The following is a 13,115-nucleotide window of genomic DNA, read 5'->3' as shown; positions in this document are numbered from 1 at the left end:
ATGGGGGAGGACACCTCCATGTCGGACTACACGTGTTCAGAGGACGAGGGCGCCTCCGGGCGCCGACTGGGAGCCGCGGGCGCCGCGTGCACCGAGGCCGCCGCAAGGAAAAATAAGGGAGGTAAGCCGCGGTCAGCGGGCTTGACATTAAAGTTCCGAACGGGAACGACCCATAAACGGCCGTTGGCCGCTACATCCGCGGATGAGGACGCCCCGGCCGTGGCGCATAAAGTGGCCTCGTCTTCGACGAGGGGCCGCGTTAGGCGCCCGGTAGGGGTTTACAGCTTCCTCAAGGAGGCTAAAGACTACTTAGCTGATGGGGGGGACAGTGAGGGGGAGGATCCCGACCCAAGTTACCGCCCACGCGGGAGGATAGCGAGCCCCGTAGTGGCTTCAGCAAAAGCCTCTGACGACGGGACCCCCGACGCCCTATCCAGGGGCACGGTCGAGGCCCTCGCCGAGGAGGCTCTAAAAAGTGTAGAAAAGATAAAGGAGGAGATTAAGAAGAGCGGCCACCTAAAGGGTACCGTGTGGGGGCAAATTAACCGGGCCACTAAATGTGTTGTTGAAGCGGTCGAGGGCCTTCGCGACATAACGCCTGAAGAAGAACAGCGTAGGCTCCGCGCGGACAATGCTCGCCTTTCAAGGGAGCTGGATATTGTCCGCAACGAGCTGCGTGCCTTCAAACAGGCGTACGTGGAGTCGCAGCGGAAGTCCGCTGCAGCCCCGAGAGAAGCGACAGGGCCCCAGCAGCCCAACTTTGAGGAGGTGCTCAGATGCGCCATGGAGGAAATGAAGGGGCAACTCCTACAGTCGGTAGGCGGGATGATCAATGCCCGCCTACAAGACCTGGAGATGCGCCTTCCTCCGGAGCCCGTCATGAGGCCCCCTCTGCGTGCCGACCAACGGCAGCCGCCGCCGCCCCGTCACAAGTCCCGGTCGGGGCTTGTGGAGGGCGCCATGGAGGTGGATGGGGAGGCCCAGCCACCCCAAGCGCCCACACCCAGGGCGGTAAAGAAGGCGCCGAAGAAGGGCGCCGCAAAGCGGCCGACTGCCCCCCCGCCTCCTCCTCCCTCCAAGGGAAAACAGGGGGCAGGACAGGCAGAAGTAACTCCTCCCCCCCCAACCGCTGGAACAAGCGGAGAGGGGGAAGCCCAGACGGGGACTGCGGGCAACTCCTGGTCCGAGGTTGTCCGGCGGAAGAAGAGGGGAAACGCCGCTGTTGCTGCTAATTCCCCCCCCTCAGCCGGAACAACCCGGCAGATCGCCCCGGCCCCACCAAAGGCCGTTAAAATCGTGGCCCCAAAAACCGCGGCCATAGTGGTGACCCTCAAGAAAGGGGCCACCATGACCAATGCGGAAGGGGCCACGACTGACGCGAAGTACACCGAGGTCCTGGCAAAGGCCAGGTCCTCGATATCCCTGAGGGAATTCGGTTTGGAGTCGGTCAAGATCCGAACGAGCATGACCGGCTCCAAACTGATGGAGGTTGGGGGGACCACCCCCGAGGAAACTGCTGACCGCCTCGCCGCCGCCCTGGTGGAGACAGTAGGCAGCTGGGCGGACATCACCCGCCCAACCAAAATGGCCGTCCTCAGGATCACCGGTCTGGATGACACGGTGACCACTGAGGAAGTGGCGGCCCAACTGGCATCGGTCGGCGGGTGTCCCCCCACCTCCATGAAAGTAGGCAATATCAGGCCGAGTTTCTGGGGCGGAGGCTCCGCCCTGGTCAAGTGCCCTGCGACTGCCGCTAAGGCAATAGTGAAGGCGGGACGAGTGGCTATCGGATGGACGATGGCCACCGTCAAAGCAGTGGAGGCCCAGCCATTGAGGTGCTATAAATGCATGATGCTGGGCCACACTCGCGCTCTATGCCCAGCGGAGGCAGAGAACGGGCGTCTCTGCTTCCGCTGCGGCAGTGAAGGGCATAAGTCGACAGAGTGCGAGGCCCCCTGCAAATGCACCGTGTGTGCAACGACGGGGCGCCCACACTCACATGTGATGGGGGGTGCCAAGTGCACACCCCCGTCGGTGAAGGGCAAAGCCCCGTCGTCGAGCAGAGTGCCTCGCACTCAGCCCCAACCGCACGGCAGCCGAATGGCTGAGGAGGAAGAAATGCAGGTATCTTAATGCCAAGACACCTGCATTTCGACCTACTACAGACGAACACCAACCACTCTGCCAGGGCACAGGACTTGCTCATGCAGTGCCTGGCAGAGTGGAGAATTGCTGTTGCGGTCGTGGCTGAACCCTACTTTGTCCCCCCCCAACCCAGTTGGTTCGGGGACACAGAGGGATCAGTCGCCATTGTGGCGCCGCCTTCGAGCCCGCAACCCCTCTCCCTCAGGGAGCGAGGAGCGGGCTACGTGGCGGTGAACTGGGGAGAAGTAGTACTCATAGGAGTCTACTTCTCCCCAAACAGGAACCTCCGGCAATTCGAGAGGTTCCTGGATGGCCTGGAGCCGGTTGTGCAGAGAGCATCGCCGGCCCAGGTCATCGTGATGGGGGACCTCAACGCTAAGTGCGCAGCGTGGGGGTCCTCCATCACTGACCTGAAAGGGGCGCTTCTCCGGGACTGGGCCGTCATGATCGGCTTAGTTCCGGAGAACCAAGGCAACGCCAACACGTGCGTGCGCCGACAAGGGGGATCAGTCGTGGACGTCACGTTCGCGACCCCCGGCATCGGTGCACGCATATCGTGTTGGCGTGTCCTTGAGGAGGTGGAGACCCTGTCCGATCATCTGTACATCCGGTTCAGGGTCTCCACCGCGCCCCAGGGGTCACAGGCCCGGACGGCGGCGGCAGGACGGCGAGGCGCCCAGGGCTTCCCAAAGTGGCAGCTCTCGCGCCTCGACCCTGACCTGGCGGAAGAAGCCGCCATCGTCCGGGCATGGGCGGAGGAACCCCCCCAAACGGTGGGGGTCGACGAGAGGGCGGTGAGATTTCGCCGTGATCTGACCGCCGTCTGCAACGCCGGAATGCCCAGGGCGCGACGTGGCTTCGCGCCCCGGGAAGGCGTGTACTGGTGGACGCAGGACCTAGCCGCCCTGCGCTCCGCCAGTAACGCCGCCCGACGGGCATTCACCCGGTGCCGCAGACGGCGGAACAGAACAGAGGAGGAGCTGGAACGCCTTCACACCGAGCTGAGCTCGGCAAAGAAGGCGTTCTCCAGCGCGATCAAGGCTGCCAAGGACTCTGCCTATGCGGAGTTCTTGGCGACCCTAAACGCAGATCCGTGGGGGCGCCCATACCGTATGGTGCGGGCGAAGCTGAAGGTGGCGCCCCCCACGGAAACGATGGAGCCGGCGGTCCTTAGCGCGGTGGTCGAAGGGCTGTTCCCGGATAGCCCTTCTTTTGTACCACCGCGCATGACAAGAGACATGCCGGCGGACATCGAGACGTTGAACCGGCCTGACGCTCTCGCCCCACCTCCGATAACGACGGAGGAAATGGCCAGGGCGGCGGGCCGGCTCAGGGGGACCCGCAAGGCCCCGGGGCCAGACGGAGTGCCTGGCAAGGTTTTGCACATTGCGCTGGAACACCTCGGGGAACGCCTCCGCAGACTGTTTAACGACTGTCTAGCGGAGGGGCGTTTCCCCGGGGTGTGGAAGGAGGGGCGGCTGGTGTTGCTGAGGAAGGAGGGTCACCCCGTCGACTCTCCTTCCGGCCACCGGCCGCTCGTGATGCTGGATGAGGCTGGGAAGCTACTCGAAAGAGTATTGGCTTCCCGAATCATCCAGCATCTGGAGACGGAAGGGCCGCAGCTCTCCGAGAACCAGTTCGGGTTCCGGTCCGGGCGATCCACTCTGGACGCCCTGACCGCCCTGAAAAGGTTCTCGGAGGATGCGGCCGAGAGGGGACAGGGGGCGATGGCGGTGTCACTTGACATCGCCAACGCCTTCGGCTCCCTCCCCTTCGGAGTAATAGAGGAGGCACTTCGGTTCCACGAATTGCCCCTCTATCTCCGGAGGATTGTGGGACACTACCTGCGAGAGCGGGTAGTGTCCTACATGGGGAGGGAGGGAAGAGAGGAGCGGCGGATGGCCTCCGGTGTTCCTCAGGGGTCCGTCCTAGGACCCCTGCTGTGGAACATCGGCTTTGACTGGGCCATCCGCGGGGAGGTGCTGCCCCGGATGGCTGTCATCTGCTACGCGGATGATACGATGATAGCCGTCCGGGACACCACCTGGAGGAAAGTTAAGAGGAGGGCGGAAGCCGGGGCCACCCTGTTGGTCCGGAGGATCGAGGCGCTCGGACTCCGTGTGGCACTCCACAAAACCGAAGCCCTTTGCTTCAAAGGGCCGAGGTGGAGAGTGCCCGCAGGAGCGACCCTCCGGATCAACGGGGACGAGGTCGAGGTTAAGGCCCGGATCAAATATCTTGGCCTTATCCTCGATGGGGGTTGGCGTTTCGGAGATCACTTCCGGACGCTAACCCCCCGACTCGTCGGCGCGGCTTCCGCCCTCGCCAGGCTCCTCCCGAACCTGAGAGGTCCGGGCGTGCAGGTCAGACGACTGTACGCCATGGTCGTTCGCAGCATGGCCCTGTACGGCGCGCCGATATGGGCAGAAGCCCTTGACGCGCCAAACAGGGCCCTCCTCCGCAGGCCGCAGCGCATCGTTGCGGTGCGCGCATGCATGGCCTACCGCACGGTTGGCCATGCAGCGGCCTGCGCTTTGGCCGGCACTCCCCCATGGGAGATAGAAGCGGGTGTGCTGGCCGAAGCGTACCGGGAGCGGGCCGAGCAGAGAGCTCGGGGTGAAGCCCCGGCTCCAGAGGAGCTCGCCCGGTCCCGGGCGGAGAGAAAGCGAATGACCATAGAGCTGTGGGCTGCTGGCCTAGCGGACGCCAAATACGGCGCCCGCACCATAGAGGCCATACGCCCACGGCTCTCGGACTGGTGCGGGAGGCGCCACGGCGCATTGAATTACAAACTTTCACAGGTGCTGACAGGGCACGGGTGCTTCGGGCGGTACCTGTGCCGTATAAGAAGAGAAGAGACGACGTCGTGCCACGAGTGCGGCGCTGATGAGGACACCGCGCAACACACCCTTCAGGTTTGTACAGCGTGGTCCGAAGAGCGCCGCACTCTGGTAGCGGCGATTGGTGATGACCTCTCACTCCCAGGCGTAATTCGCGCCATGCTGGGCAGTGAGGGGTCATGGGAGGCGGTTTCCTCCTTCTGCGAAATAGTAATTTCGCAGAAGGAGGAAAGGGAGCGAGAGCGCGAGGATAATCCCCTCGCGCCCCCGCTCAGACGCAGGAGAGTGGGGAGAAGGAGGCGGGGTTTCGCCGCCGTACTTCTCCCCACAAACCATGCGTGAGAGGGAGGCCCCTTCAGGGCGATAACGCAGGCGGGGCCACGGAAGAAAGCTAAAGCGTTCCCGTGGCGCCCGCCATAATGCGTTAGAGGGCAGTCAGGTTTTAGTGGGTATTCCGGTCACCTTCTGTGGCCGGCGAGTCCCACACTCCCTACGCCATTGCACAGCCCGGCGTAGGCGTGCGTAAACGCATTTCCTGACTATAAAAAAAAAAAAAAAAAAAAAAAAAAAAAAAAAAAAAGGTTAGGTTAGGTTAGGTTAGGTTAGGTTAGGTTAGGTTAGGTTAGGTTCCCCACCAACGGTTCCCGCCTTGTCGTGGCGGTGGGGCTCTAGTAACCGTGGCTGCCTCCCACGGTGAAGCTAAGAGGAACCAGGGTCGGCCTAGCGTGCAGGACCGGCTGTCTTGGGCCGGACTGGGCTGGTCTAGCGTGCAGGGCCGACCCACCCGGAGGAGGCTGCCAGAGGCGGACTGTGGGGTCCGCTTCGGAGCATGCCAGGAGGTGGGGCCGCGGGGGGTGCGGGTGGGTACTGGTTTATCCTGCCCCCTGCAGCCCTCGTGGCCGGATGTGTATGGTGGGGCCGCGGAGGGGTACTGGCATACCCAGCCCCTCCGCGGCCCGTAGGGTCAACGGCGGGGCCCGACATCGGACCCGCCGATGGTGGCTGGGGAGGCGGGGGTAAAACCTCGTCTCTCCGGCTTCCATAGCCCCGTGGTGGCAGGTTCGGGGGGACCTGTCACCCGCTTCGAAGGGCAAGGAGGATGGCGCGTATCGTTCCGGCGCGCCTCCCCTAAAGGATGGATGGTGGGTTCACCCACCCCAGTGGTGGAGCTGCTTCGGCGGCTAGCGCAGACGGGGCCGCGGAGGAGTGCGAAAGCGTGCCCGTAGCCCCGTCACCAATGCGCAGGAGGAACAGAGGTGGTTTAGCGGGTATGCTCCCACTAGGGGAGAGAATCTCGCATAACTTCGTGTCCCCCCCGGGGCATGTCGTATGCATAAAGCATTCCCCTCTTTAAAAAAAAAAAAAAAAAGGTTAGGTTAGGTTAGGTTAGGTCGGTCCGGCCCGTCCTTGAGCTATGGACGGGCCGGAAGCACGGAGCTCTCTCTTTCCACCTGGTGCAGATCCTGTCGGGGCACGGTTGCTTCGGCAGGTATCTGTGCAGGGTGGCGAGACGAGAGCCCACCGAGGAGTGTCACGAGTGCGGCCACGTGGAAGACACAGCGCAACATACGCTGGAGTCATGCACTCATTGGTCGACCCAGCGGGCCGCACTCGTGGCGGCAATAGGGACTGACCTCTCGCTGCCCGCCGTCGCTAATGCCATGGCGAGCAGCGAAAGTTCGTGGCAAGCCGTCGCCTCCTTTTGCGAGGAGGTGATGACGCAAAAGGAGGCGGCTGAGCGGCGGCGGGAGGACGACGCAGTCGGCAATCCTCTCCGCCGCCGCAGGGCCGGGCGCAGGCAGCGTGCCCAAGACCGCCGCATGCCCCCATAGTGGCAGGGCTCCGGGCGGTGGACCTGAGATAGCCATCGCCCGCCGAGCGTCAAAAAATTGATCTCGAGGTGGAAGGCGCACTGTAATGTTCCCGGTGCGCCTTACATGAAGTTCGGGGACCCCAGGTCCCCACAAAGGAGGGTCTGCTTTGTCGGACGGCGCTGACCGGGTCGCGGAAGATTGCGCAAGTGTTCCCGTGACCCGGTCACCAGGCGCGTGGCGGAACATCGTTGGGTTTTTAGTGGGTATTCCGGCCACTTCTTCTTGGCCGGCGAGTCCCACATACCCTCCCGGAAACGGGGGGGATGCGGAAATGCATTTTCCCAACGTAAAAAAAAAAAAAAAAAAAAAAAAAAGGTTAGGTTAGGTTAGGTTAGGTTAGGTTAGGTTAGGTTAGGTTCCCCACCAACGGTTCCCGCCTTGTCGTGGCGGTGGGGCTCTAGTAACCGTGGCTGCCTCCCACGGTGAAGCTAAGAGGAACCAGGGTCGGCCTAGCGTGCAGGACCGGCTGTCTTGGGCCGGACTGGGCTGGTCTAGCGTGCAGGGCCGACCCACCCGGAGGAGGCTGCCAGAGGCGGACTGTGGGGTCCGCTTCGGAGCATGCCTGGAGGTGGGGCCGCGGGGGGTGCGGGTGGGTACTGGTTTATCCTGCCCCCTGCAGCCCTCGTGGCCGGATGTGTATGGTGGGGCCGCGGAGGGGTACTGGCATACCCAGCCCCTCCGCGGCCCGTAGGGTCAACGGCGGGGCCCGACATCGGACCCGCCGATGGTGGCTGGGGAGGCGGGGGTAAAACCTCGTCTCTCCGGCTTCCATAGCCCCGTGGTGGCAGGTTCGGGGGGACCTGTCACCCGCTTCGAAGGGCAAGGAGGATGGCGCGTATCGTTCCGGCGCGCCTCCCCTAAAGGATGGATGGTGGGTTCACCCACCCCAGTGGTGGAGCTGCTTCGGCGGCTAGCGCAGACGGGGCCGCGGAGGAGTGCGAAAGCGTGCCCGTAGCCCCGTCACCAATGCGCAGGAGGAACAGAGGTGGTTTAGCGGGTATGCTCCCACTAGGGGAGAGAATCTCGCATAACTTCGTGTCCCCCCCGGGGCATGTCGTATGCATAAAGCATTCCCCTCTTTAAAAAAAAAAAAAAAAAAAAAAAAAAAAAAAAAAAAAAAAAAAAAAAAAAAAAAAAAAAAAAAAAAAAAAAAAAAAAAAAAAAAAAAAAAAAGGTTAGGTTAGGTTAGGTTAGGTTAGGTTAGGTTAGGTTAGGTTAGGTTAGGTTCCACGGCCACGGACCTGCTCGGTTGTCCGAGTGGGCGGAGAGGTGAACTCCGACGTGGCGCGTCCCCGGGTGGTGGATAGGGGAACGCCCCGGCATATTGCTGGGGTAGGGCTTTTTTTCGCCCCGCGAACCAAACGCCAACAAACCCGTAAGTCCGCACTGAGCGGAAACGGGGGCTCTGCGCACTGAGCGTGGGGCCGCGAGGAAGAAAACCTCTATAAAAAATTACCCGGTGGTGACACCACACTTGGCCGCCCACTGGTCTTTATGATCGGTGGACGCCAAGTAGACCGTAAGTCCGCACTGAGCGGAAACGGGGGCTCTGCGCACTGAGCGTAGGGCCGCGAGGAAGAAAACCTCTATAAAAAATTACCCGGTGGTGACACCACTTGGCCGCCCACTGGTCTTTATGATCGGTGGACGCCAAGTAAACCGTAATCCGCACTGAGCGGACCGGGGGCCCTGCGCACTGAGCGCGGGGCTGCGAGGAAGAAAACCTCTCTAAAAAATCACCCGGTGGCAACACCACACTTGGTCGCCCACCGGTCTTTATGATCGGTGGACGCCAAGCAAACCGTAATCCGCACTGAGCGGACCGGGGGCCCTGCGCACTGAGCGTGGGGCTGCGAGGAAGAAAACCTCTCTAAAAAATTACCCGGTGGCGACACCACACTTGGTCGCCCACTGGTCTTTATGATCGGTGGACGCCAAGTAAACCGTAATCCGCACTGAGCGGACCGGGGGCCCTACGCACTGAGCGTGGGGCTGCGAGGAAGAAAACCTCTCTAAAAAATCACCCGGAGGAGGGCACGCCTTCAGGGCGGTGCGGGGCGCGACGTGCACCGAGGTGCCGCCGTGCGCAGTGGAGGGGTGTCTTCCCGCGGGGCTATGCCGGACAGGGCCTCCCATACCGGACAGGCCCGCGGGGAACACCAGCGGACCCTAAGGGGTCGTAGGATGGAGGGCCTTCAAGGTCCTCGGCGCGGCAGGGTCGGCTTGAGTCTTCCGTAAGGCCAAATCAGGCCAGGTCGTGCAAACATCGGAGTGCGGCAGCACTATAAACTGCAGCGGACTTCGGTCGGAGGATGACGACCTTCAAGGCCGTGCGGGACCTCACCCTGTACCAAAGGCGGTTTCCGGTGTCCGACAACACTGGAAAAAGTAAAAGTAAATGATGGCATCTCCCAAAACACAACTACCCCAGGAGGGTACCTCCGGCACCGCCGGGGGAGAATCCCTCCCCGTGGCTTCGGCCGCGGGCTGCCCCTCGTACTCTGGGGGGGGCAAGGACTGCCTTTCAAATACGACAACAACGACGACCCAGGCTAGGATTATGGAACTGATAGCAAGAGATTTGGACTCAGAAGTAACGAGGCGCCCATCACTGGATGGCGCCGAATTAAAGGAGGTGAGAGTGCGGCTGGAGCGCGTTCCGATCGCGGCGTCTAACGCCCCTCGACAGCGCCTACCGGCACTCAGTGATACGTCGGACTCCGACATGGAGGTTGAGGCACCGGAGAACCGTGCAGACCGGCACCCTGGACAATGGGGGAGTCTTGGACGGAAACGACACCGGGATACAGTCGCCGCACCAGGCGACACAGAGACGGGACCCTCGCCCAAAGTGGCAGGTACAAGGAAAGGCCGAGGACGGCCACCGACAACTGGTGAATACGTTGGGCTCGCCAAGGCGAAACAGGAGCTGGCAGAGGCCACCCGTCGCCAACTAGAGTGGGAGGCGGAGAAAGATGTCGCCGAGCTAACGATGGGGCTACGGTCGACCAGAGCGGGGGTCCGACTTTCAGAGACCTCCGCATCTGAACCGGACGATGAAGGCGAGTTGGGCTCCGCAGAATTAGGCGGTCAAATAGAGCTTGGCGCAGCGGCCGTGGCGGCCGTCTGCGAAAAATCAAACAATCTGAAAGGCACATCGAAGAAAGCTCTTAAGGAGGCGGTAGCGCAGATCCGGGCGGCGGCAAAATGTCTGACGTCACGGAACGTAAATGAGGAGACGAGACTGTTGCGAGCGGCCAACTCCCGCCTACAGGCGGAAATGGCCGCACTAAAGAAGGAAGTGGCGGAATTGAAGGCGTGCGTGTCGCAGGCGGGGACGACACCTAAACCCGCCACAGCGACATGCTCGCAATCACCAGAGGAGGAACTGGAGAACCGAATCCTGAGCAGGCTCTCGGACCGGCTCAACGCTCGAATAGACGGGCTAGAGCCGCGCCTGAATCCGGAGCCTCGCCTAAGACCGGCACTGGCTCATGACAGACGCGAGGCGGAAGCCAGACCACCCCCGGCAAGCCGTCCACGTCAAACACCGGAGATGACCCAGGCGGAATTGCCTGAAGTGCGCCTTCCTGAAACAGTCCAATCGGGCTGGATCAAGGTTGGCGCAAAAGGAAAGAAGAAGGCGCCGACCTCTACATCGGCGCCGGCCGCCGCTTCCTCTTCTGCCGCGGCCCAACCCGCCCATCCGGGCCAAAAGGCGAAGACGATAAGGAAGGCCAATAAAAAGAAGAACAAGGCCAAAAAACCAGAGACGGGACGTCCCCTCCCGCCGGCGCCCGCTTCCATGAAGGAGACCATGGCGTCGGTGGTTAAGAGGGGCCTGAGAGAAAAGGCGCCGACTACCACCAGATCGGCGCCCCCGACGAAGAAAAAGGGGCAGGAAAAGATCAAGTCCTCACCTAAGCTGCGGGCCCCCAAGACCTCGGCAGTCGTGGTGACCTTACATCCCACGGCTGTGGAGAAAGGGGTCACATACGCCAAGGCTCTGGCGGAGGCGAAACAAAAAGTTAACCTCAAGGATTTGGAAATAGAGAGCGTCCGCTTCAAGCGGGCGGCAACCGGGGCGTCCATCATCGAAATCCCCGGTGCCACTAGCGCGCCAAAGGCAGACCTCCTCGCGGAGAGGCTTCGCGAGGTCTTCGGGAACGGAGGCGACATCACCGTCTCCCGTCCAACGAAAATGTCGGAGTTGATAGTAGCGGGACTTGACGATTCCGTAACTAAGGAAGAGGTGACAGCTGCGGTTGCGGCCAAAGGTGGATGCGCGGCCAACTGCATTAAAGTAGGCACACTCCGCCAGGAGAGGTCCGGTCTATTTGCCGTGTGGGTTTCCTGCCCCGTTGAGGCCGCCAAGAGGGTGGTTGAGGGGAAGCTCCTCGTCGGATGGGTCTCGGCCAGGGTGAAGCTCCTTGAACGAAGGGAGCTAAGGTGCTTCAAGTGCCTTCACTCTGGCCATGTCAAGGCGCGGTGTACTGCGGAGGTCGACCGGGGGCTTCAGTGCTACCGGTGCGGCCAGTTGGGACACCGCTCCGCAGAGTGTCATGCTGCCCCCCACTGCACACTGTGTGCGGAGGCTGGGAAAGCATCAAATCATCGCTTGGGGAGCAAGTTATGCTCGGCCCCCAAGAAAAGGATGTTCAGCAGGGTATTTGTTGCGAGCAGAGCCAGCCCGCAACAGGCACAACCACCACCGAGCGGTGAAGTAGAGATGGAGACCGAAAGTACTACAAAATAATGACGACGACGGCTACTAAATACATGCAAGCCAACATCAACCACTGCGCCAGAGCTCAGGATTTATTGATCCAAAGCATGGTGCAGTGGTCGATAGATGTTACGGTGGTGACTGAGCCCTACTTCATTCCCACGAGAAACAACTGGGTGGGCGATGACGACGGGCTGGCGGCAATCGCGGTGTCAAGCGACGTCGTTATAAGGAGGTCTCGGAAAGGTCGAGGAGTCGTTGCGGCGTTGTGCGGCGAGGTGATGGTGGTCGCGGCATATTTCTCGCCAAACCGGCCTCTCTCTGATTTCGAAGCGTTTCTCGTGGAAATGGACTCGGTCCTGGCCTGGTGCCGCCCAAACCGGATCGTCGTGGCCGGCGATCTGAACGCTAAGTCCACGATCTGGGGGTGCCCTACCACGGATGCGAGGGGAGAATTGGTGGAGGAGTGGCTTGCCTCGAATGGGCTGGTCGTCCTGAACGTAGGGAACACGGAAACATGCGTGCGGATGCAGGGTGGCTCAATTGTAGACGTGTCCTTCGCCAGTACGGACCTGGCACGAACCGTCCGGGACTGGGCAGTCCTGGAGGGTGTGGAGACTTTGTCTGACCACAGGTATATTCGGTTTGACGTCTCCCCCCTCCCTGGCGGTTCCGGTCCCGGGCGTGTTGCGTCGTCGTCGGAGATCGGCCCGAGGTGGGCCCTCAAAAAACTTGACGGGGAAGCGGCGATCCAGGCGTCTCTGGTCGCAAGCTGGAACCCAACACCGAACGTGACGGAAGTAGAGTCCGAGTCGCGGTGGCTCCACGAAGCGGTCACGCACATTTGTGACGTCGCGATGCCCCGCGTGGTGCGGCCGCCGGCTCGGACGGCGGTGTATTGGTGGTCGGAAGATCTTGGTCGTCTTCGTGTGTCCTGCGTGTCAGCAAGGCGGCAATACTCAAGATATCGTCGTCGCCGTAGACGAAGCGGGCACACCGAGGAAGAGGAGAGGCGCCTCTACACCGCCTACCAGGACGCGAAAAAGGCCCTCAGGGTGGCCATCGCTGTTGCGAAGGAGGAGGCCTGGCAGGAGCTGCTGGCGTCGTTAGAAGTCGACCCCTGGGGTCGACCATATCGGCTCGTAATGAGCAAGCTCAGGCCCTGGGCCCCACCCCTAACGGCGAGCATGGATCCGGAGGTCCTGAACAGAGTGGTGGAGACCTTGTTCCCCTCCATGAGGGAGGATTTCGTTGCACCCAAAATGGTGTTTGCGCCAGCGACGTCAAATCGTGATGCGGACGGGGAAGTCCCGGAAGTGGAAGAGAGGGAACTGTGGGCGGCTGTGTCTCGGCTTCAGGCCAAAAACACCGCCCCAGGCCCCGATGGGATCCCCGGACGCATATGGGTCCTGGCGCTCAAGAATGGTCTAGATAGTAGGTTCCGAGATCTTCTCACCCGGTGCCTTAGAGAGAATATTTTCCCAGACGAATGGAAGACGGGGAAACTCGTACTTATTGCGAAGGCAGGAA

At 61.6% G+C, this 13,115-nt stretch overlaps 2 protein-coding genes across 2 annotated transcripts; both read left to right on the top strand.

The window, feature by feature from the left end:
* On the top strand, window positions 1–2,133 carry LOC123721789. The gene has a single exon (XM_045681604.1). It carries the CDS (start codon window positions 1–3, stop codon window positions 2,131–2,133), a length of 2,133 nt encoding a protein of 710 aa, XP_045537560.1.
* A 7,127-nt stretch (window positions 2,134–9,260) lies between these two features.
* LOC123721788 lies at window positions 9,261–11,615 on the top strand. The gene has a single exon (XM_045681603.1). It carries the CDS (start codon window positions 9,261–9,263, stop codon window positions 11,613–11,615), a length of 2,355 nt encoding a protein of 784 aa, XP_045537559.1.
* Window positions 11,616–13,115: the final 1,500 nt, after the last annotated feature.

Source organism: Papilio machaon, chromosome 16 (genome assembly GCF_912999745.1).
Source record: "Papilio machaon chromosome 16, ilPapMach1.1, whole genome shotgun sequence".
Taxonomy (NCBI): domain Eukaryota; kingdom Metazoa; phylum Arthropoda; class Insecta; order Lepidoptera; family Papilionidae; genus Papilio; species Papilio machaon.
This window is presented reverse-complemented; position numbering and strand designations above follow the sequence as displayed.